General features: G+C 33.6%; 1 protein-coding gene across 1 annotated transcript in view; it reads left to right on the top strand.

Moving 5' to 3' along the window:
- Positions 1-20,147, top strand: part of TEX11 (testis expressed 11) — a 283,928-nt gene that overhangs the window by 114,177 nt on the left and 149,604 nt on the right. The window contains exons 13-14 of the mRNA XM_064483187.1: positions 12,553-12,634; positions 15,283-15,361. Coding sequence (XP_064339257.1) covers positions 12,553-12,634; positions 15,283-15,361 — 161 coding nt within the window. The remainder of the gene's footprint in view (positions 1-12,552; positions 12,635-15,282; positions 15,362-20,147) is intronic.

Raw genomic sequence — 20,147 nt, forward strand, 5'->3', positions numbered from 1 at the left:
TTATTTCACATTTTTAAAAAGAAAACTTTTTATTTATAGCATCGATTAATAGGAAGCATTAATGGTTAGGATTCACAAGAAAATTTTTAACACCCCCTCCTCCCCGAAAATAGTACAAAGATGTCCCATGTGTCCTTCAACAAGTTTCCTCTAATACCTGCTACAGTATATATCAAAGACAGCAAATTGTCATTGGTACATTGTATGTATATAGTTTTATGTAATTTTATCCTATATGTAGATTCATGTAACTACCACTGTAGTAAGATGTGGAACTATCCCATCACCCCAAAGATTTCCCTTCTGCTGCCCCTTTATATTCACATCCATGCCTGCTCCTCCTCCAGCATCCCTTAGCCCTTGCAAACACTGTTCTCTTCTTCATCTATATAATTTTGTCATTCCAAGAATATTATAAATGGAATCATACAGTTTTTGACCTTCAGGAGATTAGCTTTTTTCACTTATAATGCTCTTGAAATCTATCCAAGTTTTTGTGTGTATGAATAGTTGGTTTCTTTCATTGATGAGTGGTGCATAGTATGGATGGTATCACAGTTTGTTTAACTATTCACCTATTAAAGGAAATATTTTTGGTCATTTTCAGGGTTTGGCTATTACAAATAAAGCTGCTATGAATATTTATGTATAGGGTTTTTGTGTAGATGTAAGTTTTCATTTTCCTGAGATAAATGCCTAGGTGTACAATTGTTGGACTATTTAGTTTTTAGGAAATTTGCCAAACTGTTTACCAGAGTGGCTGTACCATTTTGCATTCCCACTGACAATGTATGAGAGTTCTAGTTTCTTTGCATTCTTGCTGATGTTTATTATTATCCCTGTTTTTATATTTTAGCTGTTCTAATAAGTATGTAGTGGTTTTAATTCATACTTTCCTAGTGGCTAATGATGTTGAACACCTTTGCATGTGCTTCTCTTTGGTGAAATGTCTCTTCATAATTCTTGTCCATTTCATGATTGGATTGTTGACCTTTTACTGTTGGGTTTGAGTTCTTTGTACATTCTAAATAAGTGTTGTTTGTCACATATGTGGATTGCAAATATTTTCTCCCTGTCTGTAGGCTGACTTTTCATCTCCCTAACAGGGTTTGTTTTATGGCCCATGATATAGTATATCTTGGTAAATGTTCTGTGGACACTTGAAATGTGTATTCAGCTCTTTTTGGGTGGAGTGTTGTATAAGTGACAATTACTGTTGACACTGGGGGTTAGGGTTGATGACACCCTGCACAATTGATAATACACGTATAACTTTATAGTGGACCCCTCATATCCATGGTTCCATATCCACAGATCATGTAGTACTGTAGTATTTATTGAAAAAAATCTGTGTTTAAGTGGACCTGCACAATTCAAACCCGTGTTGTTCAAGGGTCAACTATAGATACTGTTAATTGATGACATTTACTTCTTTTGTATCTTTGCTGAGTTTTTGTCTAATTTTTCTATTAATTTTTGAGTAGGGATGTTGATGTCCCCAACTCTACTTGTTGATATGCTTGTTTCCCCTTTTATTTCTATAAATTTTTACTTCAGATACTTACAGCTCTTTTGTTTATTGCAGATGTATTTAGAGTTACTATTTCTTCATGGTAGATTGAGCCTTTCATCATTCTATAATGTCCTCTGTTCCTGGTAGTTTTTTTCCTCTATAGTCTATTTTATCTGATGTTAGTATAGCCATTCCTCTTTTCTTATTGTTAAATTTTTTGTAACAATAAGAAATTCATTATTTCATAGGATTTACTATCATAACTATTTTAAGTATACAGTTTAGTGGCATTGAGTATGTTCATACTGTGCAACCATCACCACCATCCTTCTCCAGGATTCTTCATCTTGCAAAATGTAAACTTTGTGCCCATTAAATAATAACCCCCTATTCCTCTCTCCTCCAGTTCTTGGAAATCATCATTCGACTTTTAGTATCTATGAATTTGACTAATCTAGATATCTTATAGAAATGAAATAAAATAGTATTTGTTTTTTTGTGACTGGCATATTTCACATAGCATAATGTCCTCAAGGTTCATCTGTGTTATAACTTGTGTCAGAATTTCTTTCTTTTTAAGACTGAATAATATTCCAATGTATGTATATACTGCATTTTGTTTATCTGTTCACTTTTTGATGCACATATGGGTTGTTTTCACGTTTGGCTATTGTGAATAATGCTGCTGTGAATGTGGGTTTATAAATAGCTATTTGTTTTCCTGATTTCATTTTTTGGGGGATATAAATTCAGAAGTAGAACTGCTGAATCATATGATAATTCTATTTTTAATTTTTTTGAGGACCCACCATACTGTTTTCCACAGCAATTGCATTATTTTACATTTCCTCCAACAGTACACAAGGGTTTCAGTTTCTCCACATCCTTGCAAACACTTGTTATTACTATTATTTTTTGATAGTAGACATCCTAATGGGTGTAAGGTATACCATTTGTTTTTGAATGATATTTTTCATGGGTGTAGAATTTGAAATGGAGAGCTTTTTTTCTCTGAGAATTTAAAGATGTTCTCTACAGTTTTCCTGTTGCATTGTTTCTGATGAGAAATATGATGCAATCCTTATTTTTGTTCTTCTTTATGTAACATGTCCTTTTTTCTCTGGCTAAGTTTATTTTCTGCTTATCATTGGTTTTGAGCAATTTGTTGATGATGTACTTTGAAGTAATTTTCTTTGTTTCTTGTGCCTGGGGCTCTTTGAGCTTCTTGGATCTCTGGGATCTTTATGTTTGGAAAGTTCCAGTATTTTTTCAAATTTTTTATTCTGCTTGACCTCCAGGACTCTAATTACTTACGTATTAGGCAGTTTGAAGTTGCCTCACAGTTCATTCATGCTATTTACATTTAAAAAGATTTTCTCTTTTGTGTTTCATTTTGGACTGTTTTGTATTGCTATGACTCTAAGTTCATTAATTTTTATTCTGCAATGTCTAATCTTCTGTTAATCTCTTCTGCAATAAGCTGAATATTTATGTCTACCCCTAATTCATACATTTAAATCTTAATCACCAAGGTGATGATATTAGGAGGTAGAGCCTTTGGGGTGATTACATCATGAAGGCAGAGTCCTGATGATTGGGATTAGTGCCCTTGCATAGGATGCCTGAGAGAGAGAGCTCCCTCATGCCTTTTGCCATGTGAGGTTACAGTGAGAGTCAGCCATTTATGAGGAAGTGGACTCTTACTGAATCTGCTCATGCCATGATTTTGGACCTCCCAGCCTCCAGAACTGTGAGAAATAAATGTTTGTTGTTTATAAGCCACTCAGTTTATACAATTTTTGCTATAGCAGTATGAGTGGACTGATATCATCTCATATAATTTTTCTCTCAGGTTTTGTAATTTTTGTTTCTAGAAGTTTGATTTGGATTATTTTTACATCTTTCAGGTCTCCTCTGTTTAATTTTTTGAACATATGAAATAAAGTTATACTTACTCTTTTAATATCCTTCTTTGCTACTTCTAATGTCTGTGTCATTTTTTGGTCAGTCACAATGGATTATCTCCTCATTATGGATCATGTTTTCCTGCCTCTTTGCAGTCCTCATAGTCTTCCATTGGATGCCAGATGTGAGTTTTACGTTTTTGGGGGCTAGATATTTTTATAAAACATAGATGTTGTAGAGCTTTATTATGGGATGCAGACAAGTTATAGGCATACCTCAGAGATAGTGCAAGTTAGTTCCAGACCACCACAATAAAGTGAGTATCACAATAATGTGAGTCACGTGAATTTTTTGGTTTCCCAGTGCGTATGAAAGTTATGTTTACACTATACTGTAACCTATTAAGTGTATTATAGTGTTATGTCTAAAAAATATAAATACCTTAATTTAAAATTCTTTGTTGCTAAAAAATGCTAACCATTGTCTGAGACTTCAGTGAGTTGTAATCTTTTTGCTTGTGGAATGTCTTACTTTGATGTTGATGGCTGCTGATCAGGGTGGTGGTTGCTGAAGGTTGGGGTGGCTGTGGTCATTTCTTAAAACAGACAAATAAGAAATTTGTCACATCAGTTGACTCTTCCTTTCATGAATGACTTCTTTTTAGTATGCAGTGCTATTTTGATAGCATTTTACCCATAGTAAAACTTCCTTCGAAACTAGAGGCAAACCTTTCAAACCCTGCTGCTGCTTTATTAACTACGTTTAATATTCTAAATCCTTTGTTGTCGTTTCAGCAGTCTTCACAGCATCTTCACCATCTTAGGAAACCACTTTGTTTGCTCATCATTAAGAAGAAACTCCTCATTCATTAAAGTTTCAACATGAGATTGCAGCCATTCAGTTCCATCTTCAGGCTCTACTTCTAACTAGTTTTCTTGCTATTTCCACCACATCTTCAGTTACTTCCTCCACTGAAGTCTTGAACCCGTTAAAGTCATCCATGAAGGTTGGAATCAACTTCTTTCAAACCCCTGTTAATGTTGATATTTTGACCTTTCCCCATGAATTACAAGTGTTCATAATGGCATCTAGAATGGTGAATCCTTTCCAAAAGATTTTCAATTTACTTTGCCCAGATCCATCAGAGGAATCACTATCTGTGGCAGCTATAGTGTTAATGAAACAAAATATGTTTCTTAAATAGTAAGACTTAGGAGTTGAAATTGTTCCTTGATCCATAGGCTGCAGAATGGCTATTGTGTTAGCAGGCATGAAAACAATATTAATCTTGTACATCTCCATCAGAGTTCTTGGGTGACCAGACGCCTTGTCAATGAGCAGTAATGTTTTGACTCTTTTTTTCTGAGTAGTAGGCCTCAACAGTGGGTTTAAAATATACAGTAGACCATGTTATAAACAGATGTGCTGTTATCCAGGCTTTGTTGTTCCATTTATAGAGCATAGGAAGAGTAGATTTAGCATAATTCTTAACGGCCTTAGGATTTTATGAATGGTAAATGAACCTTGGCATCAATTTAAAATCACCAGGTATATTAGCCCTTTACCTGGAGAGTCAGCCTGTCCTTTGAAGCTTTGAAGCTAGGCATCTCTCTAGCTGTGAAAGTCCTAGATGGCATCTTATTCCATTAGAAGGCTGTTTTGTCTACATTTAAAATCTGTTGTTTACTATAGTCACCTTGATTAATTATCTTGGCTAGATCTTCTGGAAAACTTGCTGCAGCTGTTACATCAGCACTGGCTGCTTCACCTTGCACTCTTATGTTAAAGAGATGGCTTCTCTCCTTAAACCTCATGAACCAACCTCTGTTAGCTTTGAACTTTTCTTCTGCAGCTTCCTCACCTCTTTCAGCCTTCACAGAGTCGAAGAGAGTTGGGGCCTTGCTCTGGATTAGGCTTTGGCTTAAGGGAATCTTGTGCTGGTTTCATCTTCTATCCAGACCACTAAAACTTTCTGTATCAATAATAAGGCTGTTTTGCTTTCTTATCATTCATGTGTTCACTGGAGTAGCACTTTTAATTTCCTTTAAGAACTTCTTTGCATTTACAACTTGGCTGTTTGGCACTGGAGGCCTAGCCTTTAGCTTATCTTGGCTTTTGGCATGCCTTCCTCATTAAGATTAATCATTTCTTGATTTTGATTAAAAGTGAGAGACATGCAACTCTTCTTTTGAAAGAAGTTTTGAAACTCTTTTTGAACACTTTTGAAAGTGTTCTTCATTTGAACACTTAGAGGCCATTGTAGAGTTATTAATTGGCCTAATATCAATATTATTGTGTCTCAGGGAATAGGGAGGCCCAAGAAAAGGGAGAGAGATGGGTTGGGGGGATGGCTAGTTGGTGGAGCAGTTAGAACACATACAACATTTATTGTTTAAGTTCACTGTCTAATATGGGTGCAGTTCATGGCACTCCAAAACAATTACAATAGTAACATCAAAGATCACTGATCACAGACCATAACAAATATAATAACAATGATAATAAATTGAGCTATTGGGAGAATTACCAAAATGTGACACAGAGACACAAACTGAGCAAATGCTCTTGGAAAAATGGCACCAATAAAGTTGCTCAACTCAGAGTTACCACAAACCTTCAATTTGTATAAAACACAATGTCTGAAGCACAATAAAGTGAAGCACAATACAATAAGGTATTCTTATACTTGGAAACAGTTTGATCCTGATGTTAATAGTACCCCTAACTCTTGCTCAGTATGAAATATTTCCTCCAGTGCTTTGTAATTTGAGATTGCTAATTTATCTTTAGTGAGTGTTAATATTTTAGAATCCTCTCCAACCTGGATTGAGGGCATGGCATTACATCTATTTGCTTTATCCAGATGTCTAAGAGATATCACTCTTTTGGCTACTTTTATTTTGATTTTTCAGCTTTACAGTTCTTGGACAACATGAGTAGTATAAATTTGAACTCCATATCTGTGAAGGCAGAGCCTGTTAAAAAAAATTCTCCAGACCAAAAAAAAGAAAAATCATCCAGACAGACATTTCTTTTTGGCCTTATTTGGGGATTTGCCAGAAGACAAACAAACTTCCTATAGCACTAGATAAAAGATTAAAAAAAAAAACCCAAGCTACTCACCACTCCCAGACAATTTGCTGCTGCTTGTTCTGATGACTCTTTCTGCTTTTGTTTACTTTTCAGAGTCCTCAGGTTGTTGCTTTGTAGATCTTTTTCAGGGTTTTTAGTTGTAATTAGTGGAGGATATAGGTTATAGTTGTCATGCTCCATCTTGGATGGAACTGGAACTGATAGTAGTATTTTAAAAAATCTTTTTTTGAAGGGAAATTAAAATTTGGTAGCCTTATGTTGTTCCACAAAGTTGTTTTTGAAAATTTATTGGTACAGTGAAATTGAAAAAGTCTTGGTTGCTTAAATGGGATACAAGCGAAAAAGGAAAATTAGATGCTATTGGGCTTCATTAAAATTAAAAATTTTGCTTCAAATGAAACCATCAAGAAGTGAAAATACAACCCATGAGATCCTCCCAAAAGAGTGGGAGAAAATATTTGCAAATTTTATATTTGATAAGTGTCTGGTATCTAGGATATATTTTTTAAAAATCTTTACTACTCAATAGTAAGAAGACAAATAACCCAATTAAAAATGATCACAGGATTTAAATAGACATTTCTCCAAAGAAGATATACCATTGGCTGATAATAAGCACATGGAAAGATGCTCAACATCATTAATTATCAGATAAATGCAAATCAGAAGCACAATGAGGAACTACTACACACCCACTAAGATGACTATAATTTCTTAAATGGACTGAATAATTTATTGATGTGAAGTTGGAGTAATTAGAACCTTTATACACTGTTGGCGGGAATGTTAAATGGTACAACCACTTTAGAAAACAGTTTGGCTGTTCCTCAAAAGTTACATGTAAAGTTACCATGAGACCCAGCAATTCCACTCCTATTATACTTAAGAGATTGAAAACATGTGTCCACATAAAAACTCATGCATGATATTTATAACACCACTGTTTGCAATAGCCAAAAGATGGAAACAGCCAAAATGTTCAACTGATGAACAGCTAAGCAAAATGTGGTATATCCACTGAATAGAATATTATTCAGCTGTAAAAATGAAGTACTGATACATACTACAACATTAATGAACCTTGAAAACATGCCAGTGAAGTAAACCAGCCACAAAAGAACACATATTGTATCATTCCACTTATATGAAATGTCCAAATATATAGGCAAATATATAGAGACATAAAGTAGAATAGTGTTTGCTTTGGGGTCTAGGGCAAGGTGACAGTGGTTGGGGGAATACAGAATGACTCCTAAAGGGTACAAAGTTTCTCTTTGTGGTGATGAGAATGTTCTAAAACTGATAAATAACTTTGTGTATATCCTAAAAACCACTGAGTTGTGTACTTTAAGTGGGTGAACTGTATGGTATGTGAATTATAGCTACTTAAGCTGCTACCCAAAGAAATGTCTTGCAATAGATTTTTTTACCTAAGAAATGATTTTTTTTATGCTGTGCAAAATTTTTTTCACACTTCCACATTTTTTTTGTTGAAGTATAGTTGATTTACAGTGTTTCAGGTCTATAGCAAAGTGATTCAGTTATGTGTGTATGTGTATATATTCTTTTTCAGATTCTTTTCTATTATAGGTTATTATAAGATATTGAATATAATTCCCTGTGCTATACAGTAGATCCTTGTTGTTTATCTGTATTATATGTAGTAGTGTGTGTCTGTTAATCCCAAATTCCAAATTTATCCCTCCCGACCCCTTTCCCCTTTAGTAACTAATTTTGTTTTCTATGTCTGTGAGTCTGTTTCTGTTTTGTAAATAAGTTAATTTGTATCATTTTTTTTAAATTCCACATATAAGTGATGTCATATGACATTTGTCTTTCTGTGACTTACTTCACTCAATATGATAATCTCTAAATCCATCCATGTTGCTGCAAATGGCATTATTTCATTCTTTTTTATGGCTGAGTAATATTCCACTGTGTTTATATGTGTACACACACACACACCCCATATCTTCTTTATCCATTCATCTGTCAGTGGACATTTAGGTTGCTTCCATGTCTTGGCTATTGTAAATAGTACTGCTGTGAACATTGGGATGCATATATATGTTTTCAAATTAGAGTTTTTGTGTTTTCCAGATATATGTCCAGGGGTGGGATTGCTGAATCGTATGGTAGGTATATTTTTAGTTTTTTAAATAAGGCTCCATGCTGTTCTCCATAGTGGCTGCACCAGTTTACATTCTCACCAGTACATTCCCCCACTACACCATCCTAGTATAGAAGGATTCCCTTTTCTCCACACCTTCTCCAGCATTTATTATTTGTAGACTTTTTGATGATGGCAGATCTGACTGGTGTGAGGTGATACATCATTGTAGTTTTGATCTGCATTTCCCTAATAATTAGTGATGTTGAATAACTTTTCATATGCCTGTTGGCCATTTGTATGTCTTCTTTGGAGAAATGTCTATTTAGGTCTTCTGCCCATTTTTTACTGGGTTGTTTGTTTTTTGATATTGAGCTATATGAGCTGTTTGTATATTTTGGAAATTAAGCCCTTGTTGGTTGCATTATTTGCAAATATGTTTTCCCATTCCATAGGCTGTCTTTTTGTTTTGTTTATGGTTTCCTTTGCTGTTAAGAGATGATATTTGAAACCTGGAATATGGGGACAATTCCTGAAGGACAGAGTGTAGGAAAAGGAGTATTTAGTTTTAGAGGAGCTGAACCTTAGGAAAAACTCACAGTAAAGGGCTGGGAGGATAAAAGGAACACCTTAAAGCAAGTAAAATACCTACCAGATTGGCAAAAACTTACAAGCCTGGTAATTCCAAGTATTGACAGGGGTGTGCAACACTGGGAATTCTCATCCACAACTGATGTCAGCGTAAAGTGGTATACCACTTTGGAATTGGAAGTATGAGTCCTATTTTTCTATTTTAAGATTTGTTCTTTTTCAAGATTGTTTTGGCATTCCTTGCACTTTCATATGAATTATGGGATCTGCTTGTCAATTTCTGCAAAGAAGACAGCTAGGAATTTGATTGCATTGAATCTATAGATCAGTTGAGGGGGGTATTGCTGTCTTAACAATATTAAGTCTTCCAATCCAGGAACATAGGATGCATTTTTATTTATTTAGACCTTCTTTAATTTCTTTCAACAGTGTTTTATAGTTTTCAGTATAGAAGTCTTGCCCTTATTTTGTTAAATTTATTATTATGTATTTTATTCTTTTTGATGCTATTACAAATGGAATTATTTTCTTAACTTCACTTTTGGATTATTAATTGCTAGTATATAGAAATACAGTTGATTTTTAAAAAGTTGATACTGCAACCTTGCTGAACTTATTTTTTGGCTTTAGTAGGTTTTTACTGGATTCTTTAGGATTTTCTATGTACAATATCATGTCCTCTGCAAATAGAGGTAGTTTTACTTCTTCCTTCCAATCTGGTTGTCTTTTATCTCTTTTCCTTTTCTAATTGCTCTACCAAGAATGTCCACTATAAATGTTGAATAGAAGGGGCAAAGCAGACATCCTTGTCTTGTTCCTGATCATAGAGGGAAAGAATTAAGTATTTTACCATTAAGTATGGTGTTAACTGTCACGTTTTTTTTATAGATGCCCTTTGTCAGGTTCAGGAAGTTCCCTTCTATTCCTAATTTTTGAGTGTTTGATATAGCTACTATGGATTATAGTTTGATACTACTCGATAAAGTTGAACTTAACCATATTCAGATACCCAACAACTTCATTCCTAGGTATATACTGTAGAAAAAAGTTCTTGCATTTGTATTCTAGGAAGAGTATACAGAAGGCTGATGCCAGGAATTTTCATAATAGCAATTGTGTTGACTCAGATATCCAAAATAGAATGAGTAAGTAAATAGTGATATAGCCATATAATTGCATACTATACAGTTGTTATTCTCAAACTTTAGTATGCCTAAGTATTAACTAGAGTGATTATTAAAACAGTTTTCTTATTTATTACCTTACTAAACATGTACTAGAATTTATGTTGAAATGAAAATTTTTAATATGCAAATCAATAATAATGATTTTACATAGTTTCCCAAAACAAAACACACACACACTTTTTTTTTTTTTTGCCTTATCCCCAGAGTTTCTGATTTAGTAGGTTTGGAGTGCAGTCTGCATTTCTAACAACTTTCCAGGTGATGTTGATGCAGGTAATACCCTCTGAGGACCATACTATACAGCAGTGAAAACAAATAAATTAGTTTCACATATCAACATAAGTGATCTTGAAATCATGATATTGAATGAAAGAAGCAAGTCATGGAAGAATTCATACACATTATGATTCTGTTAAAATTATGTTCAAAGGCAGGCAAAATGGAACAGTATATTGAGTATCTATAAGGAAGAGTAAAGGAATTACTGTGCAAAAGTCACAGTGGTGTTTACCTCCGTGGGGATGTGAGGAGGGTGCAAATGGTTGAGGGTACATAGGAAGCCTCTAATGTGGTAGTGTTCTGTTTCTTAACCCAGGTGTTGAGGACATGGGGGTTTGTTTTATCATTCTGTAAAATATACATAGATGTTTTATATAATTGTGTATGTGTATGATATACTTCACATTGAAAAAAATGGAGTAGTTATCTTTAGAGCTTGCAAGAGAACTGAACAGTGTAATAATAGACAGGCCAAGGGTAGAAAGAGATTTAAGGGAGGCAGGCTGTTACACTGGAAAAATTATGGCCTTTAAAGTCAGATCTGAATTCAAATTTCAACTCTACCAGTTACCAGTTGTGTGACTATGGTTACTACATCTAGGCCTCAATTTCCTCATATGCAAAATAGGATTCACAGTACGTGCCCTGAAAATTTGTTGTACCTGAATCCTGTTTTCCAATAACTGGTAAAAAGAAAAATAAAACAAAAATCTGACAGAGAAGAGTGAGAAACAACAGTGAGAAAAGTTACAGAGAAGACAAGGATACTGATGACAGGGAGAAAGCTGATGAATTTAACTGTCATGACTTCTGAAAGTGTAGTTTCAAGAGACAGTAAGGATGGACACTATCGTGCAATGTTTACAGAAGTGAATAGATGATACAATGAAAGCAAAGTGTCCATTATCTGGAGTTGTTTGCTAATAAAATCAAAGAGAAAAACAGAATGTTAATTTGTGTGAGTATAGTAGACCCAAGGAAAACATCCTGTCAAGATCTGGAAGACTTGTACATCTCTGAAGGTAAAAAGAGAATTGAGCCCAAGATATATTCCAACTTGCCTGTTAGGAAGGGTGGTAATGCAGTAAATTAAAATTTGCAATCTTAGTTTATTCTTTGTATTGATATCATCCTTATTTGCAAACTCTTTTAATACCAGTGCTTACTTTCCCTAACTTTTCATCCTTAAGACATCTTACACATGAATAGCTAATAATTATTTGCAGAATTTGGAGCTAATGAGTACAATGATCATGTAGAGACTATTTGATGTTGTAGAGAGAAAAGTTCTGTTTTATGGACATAGACTGCACTGTCCACCATAACCAGCTGTTTAAAGATGTACCCTGTCAGGCAAAAGTGGAAGCAGGCAAGAGATCATAGATGCTTTAGGGCTAGCTAACAAGGACTTGGGAAAACCATTCAGAATACATTGTTATTAATAATATATATGATAGGCATATTCTTTAGGAAAGACAATATGTGTTTTATTTCATTAAGCCATTGTTTGAAAGGACCTTAGTTGTTATTAAACTCTCAAAAGAAAACAAGTCTAATTGATATTTGAAGGTTTGCTTACCAAGACAAGAATATGGCCTTACATTCATGCAGTTTAAGTATTGACCTTGCCGTTAAATGCTTGCCACTCAGTGGAAATGTTTACATGTTCTTTTTCTTGTACTGTTTCATTTAGATTGAATAAAATACCAGAAAATATCCTCAGGGTTATACCGGATGTTATGATTTGATCTTTTATAATTTTGATTTCCTTTGATCATGAGTCATCTTACTGTGGTTGAATAAAACAATTACTTGAAAATTGTCTTTAACATTCCACAGTTTTAATATCATTGTGATTTCTTTGTTTAAAATAGGAACATTTAAATCCAGCTGGGCTTTTCTTAAAGGTGAAAATCCTTTTGAAGGGTAGAACAGCTGATGAAGAACTTCTTGAAGGTAAGTAACATCTCTGTGTGTGAAGAGTACACCATTTTGACATTACCATCAATTTGTTGAATACAAGATCTTTCGTAGTATACTAACAATAGGTATAATTTGATGGTGACTGAGAAGGAAATTGATCACATAGGAAAGGGAGAAGATTGTCAGCCAGGAAGAAAAAGAGAAAGAAGAGAGAATAGTAGCAAACAGGTAGTAAAAAAGAGCTGAATAAAAAGCTATCAGTTTTCTGTTATTCTAGCAGAGAATTACAGCTGCCCAACCATTCTGAAGTTGTCTGCCACAACAAAGAAAGATAACCTAATGATAGAAAAAGCCTTTGTAATGCTGTGCTTTTTTGTATAAACATTGCTGTTTATTTTTTCAAAATTCTCAAGGGTCTAGAATGTACAAATCACAACATAAACATCCTGATGTACAGCTGTGGGTTATTTGGCAAGTTACTCAAGTTTTCTGTGTTTCAGTTTCTTCATCTTTAAAGGAAATATAATAATAATGTCTACCTCATTGTGTTGTTTTGAGATTTCTATGAGAAAAAGTATTGTAAAGTATTTAGCTCCATGCCTGATGCATATAGTTAGTGTGCAATAAGTGTTACCTATTATTGTTGTTATTTCTACTATATAGATGAATTAAGTGAGACAAATATCTCTCTTTGCACACTGGCCCCTTAATAGTATATCACTTATGTTTAGTCATAAAAATAATTTACTCTAAATTTTTAAATGTGTACATGCTTTGCTTTTTTTTTTTACTGTATAGAGATATAATTACATTATAAAGCTGCATTATTTTTGTTATATAAAATTATGTTACTATAATAACTGATTATCCAATACATGATAACAATTTATAATGTAGGATAATAATCAAATTTGGAAATTACTCTAAATTTAGTGCCAATGTAGTACTGCTGAAGCTTTCTGTGACTAGAATCTTAAGCAGTAACTAAAAGACCTCTGAAGTTGAAATGTATAGAGGATTCTGCATCTCTTGGTAACAGTATCAGCTCAGTATACACAGGCTGAAAAATAATAGGAACCAGAAAGACAACTCCACTTTTTTTGCACTAGAGGAATAAACAAACCAAATAACCAATTAAAGGAACATCAACCTACTCAAAGTAATATAATATGGGGAGACCAGGGAGATTATTGGAATCACCTAGTTTGAAGTTGATTAATTTTGGACTAGAATTCCCCATTACAGTTTTTTTAATCAAAATATAGATAAGAAGCAGAGTTTAAAGTGAAATTATTCTTTATTTTCAGGTTGTTTTTACTTTACTCAATCTAGATACTCATGATAGAGTAATGAAGCTGTAATGTCAGATTACAAATTAGGAGACTTCCATGAATTTAAGTTTTCTGTAGTTTAAAATAATAAAATTATCTTATTTTTCATTGTATTAAGAATATGATGAAACTTACTTTTTTATAATCTGTTCATTTCTTTGCTAGGGAAAATACATCACTTTTAGAATGGTCAACCTAACTGCTGGCATTAGAACTTCACTGGTATTTTTTTATAGTAGAAAAAGTAGAAATTAAAAAATATATGATTTTTTATGAAAGAGTAGCACATACTCATTAAGGTAATTTTTGGAAAATACTAAAAATGTCCATAGCCTACCGTTCACTGGAATACCAGCTCCTTGACAACAGGGATTTGTGTGTGTTTTTGTCCACTGTTAGATTCCCTGCCCCAAGTACAGTTCCTGGCACAGAGAATTACACTCGTTACTTATTTATTGAATAAATAATTAATCTAAACAGAATCACTTTTAGAAATGTGATTATTTATTTTCAGTTTTTTTCTATCTTAATTTGCTTGTTTTACAGAATTGTGACCATATAGTACAGAGAGCCTTGTTTTCTAATTTTTTACTTACTAATCTTATAACCATTTTTCGTATTAGTGCATATTCATTTTTTCTGTGTTTTATTTCATACTTAACAATTTTAATGGTTACATAGTAGTTTATCACTGCCCTATAGTGGATGCTCAGAGTATATTTCCTTTTTATTGTTATTATAATCTACATTACTTTTAATATCTTTGTTCATAAACATTTACCCACATTTATGTCAGGCGGCTCTTCAGAAGAACAATTACTGAAGTAAAGGGAATAATAATAATAACAACTGTCATTTATTGAATGCTTACTAAGTGCTAGGTGCTTTGCTATGTAATTTGCACATGTTATCTCATGTAGCTCAATAACCCTGAGACTAGTGATTTATTCCCCATTTTACAGATGCCAAAACTAAGGTGCACAAAAACTGAGTAACTTGCCTATGGCCATACAAGTTGCAAGTGGTTTCAAATACAGATCTGTCTGACTTCAGATCCCAGGCTTTTAACCACTGTGTTCTTAGCATATGCTAAGCATGTAGTATTGCCAAATTGCTTTTCAAAAGGATTGTAGCAGGTTACTTTGTCATCCATAGAAGTGTTCCTGTTTCATTGTATTCTCTCTAGCATTGGTTATTATTACTATGTAAAAAGACTGGTAAATTGTTAGGCAAGACATGGTATATGGCGAACATTTAGAACATAGATTTTGAACAGAGAGATTGCTAAACATATCTAAGCTTCCTCAAAAATGAAACTCATATGATTATTTCATTTTTTCTTTTTGTTAGCTGCCATGGAAATACTATATCTTGACATGTCTTTAGACTTCTGTCTGAACATTGCTAAACTGCTGGTGGATCATGAAAGGTACAGGAGAATTGATTTTCTTTTCTCTAAAGACTGATACTTTTCTAAGGTTTTCATTAATATACATTGAATTTTGTATATATATAAAATGTATCTCCATCTATATTCACAGAGCACAATATTTGCCAATGTGCTGGTCTAATTAGAAGATGAAACTGCTTGCTTAATGATTTAAACATTCCATAGTCAAGTCAGTTATAAAGTTTATCTTGAAAGTTTAAAAAAGAAATAAAATGAAAAAGGAATAAGATAGGGTTTTATAAAGCAGGAATTGACTAGGTTAATCTGCAGTCAAGTGTCATGTGGAACAGGAAGATATGTGCTAGTGTACTTCTGCAAGTGTCATACCTCTCTGGCTCTATCTTCATGGGATCATTAATGTGAAAAAGGACTTTAAAGTACTTACAGACCTCTTAGTGATTCTCAAACTTCAGTGTTCATCAAAATTACTGCAGAATAAGCACTTGAAAATATGTTCAACATCATTACCCATCAGGGAAATGCAAATCAACCACAATGAGAAACCGCTTCATGCCCACTAGGATGGCTATAATCAAAATGATAGATAATAACAGATGTTGACAAAGATGTGGAGAAATTGTAACCCATACACTGCTGGTGGGAATGTAAAATGATGAAGCCACTTTGGAAACAGCCTGTTAGTTCCTCAATACATTAAATAGAGTTACCATACGATCCAGCAGTTCCACTCCTGAGTTAAAGAGGAAACATATGTCCTTATAAACACATATATGTGAATGTTCATAGCAGCATTATTTTTAATACTCAAATGTGGAAACAATCAAAATGTCTGTCAACTGATGAATAAATAGATAAAAAAATGTATTATTCTTCTATCATGAAATATTATTTGGCAATAAAAAGAAACAGAGTACTGATACGTATTATAACATGGGTAAACCTTAAAAACATTATGCTAAGTGAAAGAAGTCAGTCACAAAGACCACATATTGTATCATTTCACTTATATATTTCCAGAATAGGTGCATTTATAGAGACAGAAAGTAAATTAGTGATTGCCTAGGGCTTCGAGAGCTTGGGAGAAATGGGGAGTGATTGCTAATGGGTATGGGGTCTCTTTTCGGCATGATGAAAATGTTCTAAAATTGATTGTGTGATGGTTTCACAACTCTGTGAATAAAATAAAAATCATTGAATTGTATACTCTAAATGGATGAATTGTATGCTATGTGAATTATACCTCAGTAGAGCTGTTACAAAAAAATAATCACTATGGAATGTGGTAAAAATAAGAGAGGTCAGGCCCTGCCTTACTGCAATAAGTCTGGACCTCTGTAGTTCATATTAGTTCTCCAGGCAGTTCTGAGAACCACTATTTTATTTAATTTTTAAATTTTTAACTTGAAATATAGTTGATTTATAATATTAGTATCAGATGTACAATATAGTAATTCACAATTTTTAAAGGTTGTACTTCATTTATAGTTACTATAAAATATTGACTGTATTCCCCATGTTGTGGTTATCCTTGTAGCTTATTTATTTTATATAGTTGATTGTACCTCTTAATTCTCTACCCCTATTTGCCCTTCCCCCCTTACCTCTCCTCACTGGTAACCACTACTTAGTTCTCTGTATCTGTGAGTCTGTTTCTGTTTTATTATATTCATTCATTTGTTTTAGTTTTTAGATTCCATGTATAAATGATAACATAAAGTGTTTGGCTTTCTTTGTCTCACCTGTTTCACTACACATAATACCCTCTAGGTCCATCCATATTGTTGCAAATGGCAAGAGTTCATTCTTTTTTATGGCCGAGTAATAGTCCATTATCTCTCTCTGTATATATATTATCTATCTATCTATCTGTACACACCACATCTTCTTTACCCATTCATATGTTGATGGGCATTTGGGTTGCTTCCATATCCTGACAATTGTAAATAATGCTGCTATGAACATTGGAGTGCATGTATCTTTTCAAATTAGTGTTTTTATTTTCTTTGGATATGTACCTAGGAGTGGAATTGCTGGATCATATGGTAGTTCTCATGTTAGTTTTCTGAGAAACCTCCATACTGTTTTCCATAGTGGTTGTACCAATTTACATTCTCTCCAACGTTCGTTATTTGTGTTCTTTTTGATGATCGCCATTGTATCAGGTGTGAGATGATAGCTCATTCTGGTTTGATTTGCATTTCTCTGATGATTAGTGATGTTGAGCATCTTTTGGTGTGCCCATTGGCCATCTGAACATCTTCTTTGGAAAAATGTCTATTCTAGATTTTCTGCCCTTTAAAAAATTGGGTCCTTGTTTTGTTGATACTGGGTTGGATGAGCTGTTTATATATTTTGGATATTCACCTCTTATTGGTCATTCCATTTGCAAATATTTTCTCCTATTCAGTAGGCTGTCTTTTTGTTTTGTCTGTGGTTTCCTTTGGTATGCAAAAATGTTTACTTAATTGGGTCCCATTTGTTTATTTTTGCTTTGTTTCCTTTGCCTTAGGAGACAGGTTGAAAAAAAGTATTACTATGATTTATGTTAGAGTGTTCTGCCTATGTTTTCTTCTAGGAGTTTTATGGTTTCCAGTCTTACATTTAGGTCTTTAATCCATTTTGAGTTTATTTTTGTATAGTGTGTGAAAAATGTTCTAATTTCATCCTTTTACATGTAGCTGTCCAGTTTTCCTAGCACCAATTGTTGAATAGACTGTCTTTTCTCCATTGTATAGTCTTGCCTCATTTGTTGTAGGTTAATTGACCATAGATGCGTGTGTTTATTTCTGGGCTCTCTATTCTATGGCATAGATCTATGTGTCTGTGTTTGTGCCAGTACCATACTGTTTTGATTACTGTAGCTTTGTAAAATAGGCTAAAGTCAGGGAGCATGATACCTCCAGATTTGCTCTTTTCTCTCAAGATTGCTTTGGCTGTTTGTGGTCTTTTGTGTTTCCATATAAATTTTAGGATTTTTTTTTTTTGTTCTAGTTCTGTGAGAAATGTTATAGGTATTTTGATAGGAATTGCACTAAATCTGTAGATTTCTTTGGGTAGTATGGATATTTTAAGAATGCTCCCAGTATTTCAATCACTTAGGAAATTACAAGGATTTTAGGAGCTCTGTTCTGAGGACCGGGGCAGAGACCAACATATATTTTCTATTATCTCACACATACTTTATAAGCTATTATGTTTCAACCTGATTGTTACAGCCTATTTTTTCAGTTCTGATTTTTGTGAACTTTGATTCTATCATACAGTATATTAACTACTCCAGTTTATGTCATCTTCAGATTTCATAGGCATACCACCTGTCTTCATCTAATTCAGACTGGCAAACTTTTTCTTAAGGACAAGATAGTATATATTTTAGATTTGTGGAACACATAGTTCCTGTCACAACTCCTCAACTTGGTTGTTATAGTGCAAAAGCAGCCATAAACAATACATAAATCAATGTGATGGCTGTGTTCCAATAAAACTTTTTTCAAGTTTTTTTTAAATTGTGATAAAATATATATAGCATAAAGTTTGCTGTCTTAACCATTAAGTATATACTTCAGTGTGGTATTAAGTTCATTCATATTCTGCAAACATCACCACAATCCATCTCCAGAACTCTTTTCATCTTGCAAAACAGAAACTCTTTACCCATTAAAGAATAACTTCCTGTTCCCCGCAACCCCATCTCCCAGTCCTTGGCAACCACCATTCTACTTTCTGCCTCTATGAATTTTACTACTCTGGGTACATCATTTAAGTGGAATCACACAGTATTTGTCTTTTTGTGACTTGACTTATTTCACTTAGCATAATGTCCTCAAGCTTCATCCACGTTATAGCATATGTAAGAATTTTGTTCCTTTTTAAGGCTTAAGAGTATTCCCCTGTATGTATATACCATATTTTGCTTATCCATTCATCCACTGATGGAAGATAAAACTTCCACATTTTAGCTATTGTGAATAATGTGGCTATGAACATGGGTGCAAAAATATTTATTTATTTTGAGTTCTTTTGAGTATATGCCCAGAAATAGAACTGCTGGATAATATGGTAATTCTGTTTTTAATTTTTTGAGGAACTTTTTTACTGTTTTCACAGTGGATGTATTATTTTGCATTCCCACCAACAGTACACAAGAGTTCCAGTTTCTCCACATCTTCACTCACTCTTGTTGTTTTGTTTGTTTGTTTTTTAAATAGTAACCACCCTAATGAGTGTGTGGTGGTATCATGTAGTTTTGATTTGCATTTCCCTAATGACTAGTCACATTAACTATCTTTTATGTCATTTTTGGCCATTTGTATATCTTCTTTGGAGAAATGTCTATTCAAGTCCTCTGCCCATTTCTTAATCAGGATTTTTTGTTTTGTTTTGTTTTTGTTGTTGTTGAGTTTTAGGAGTTCTCTATATATTCTGGATAGTAATCCCTTATCATATATATCATCTGCAAATATTTCTCCCATTCTATGGATTGTCTTTTTCTCTATTGACAATGCCTTCTGATATATAATATTTAAAAATTTTCATAAAATTCAACTTGTGTGTTTTTTCTTTTAGTTCCTGTTCTTTTGGTCTCATATCTAAGAAATTATTAACAAATCCAATGTCATGAAGATTTTCCCCTATGTTTTCTTCTAGGGTTTTTATAGTTTTAGGTCATGGATCTATTTGAATTAATTTTTGTACATGATGTAAGGTAAAGGTCCAACATCTTTCTTTTGCATGTAATATCCAGTTTTCCCAGCATCATTTGTTGAGAAGACTGTCTTTTCCCTCATTGAATGGTCTTGGCACC

Source organism: Camelus dromedarius, chromosome X, assembly GCF_036321535.1.
Source record: "Camelus dromedarius isolate mCamDro1 chromosome X, mCamDro1.pat, whole genome shotgun sequence".
NCBI classification, from domain to species: Eukaryota; Metazoa; Chordata; class Mammalia; order Artiodactyla; family Camelidae; genus Camelus; species Camelus dromedarius.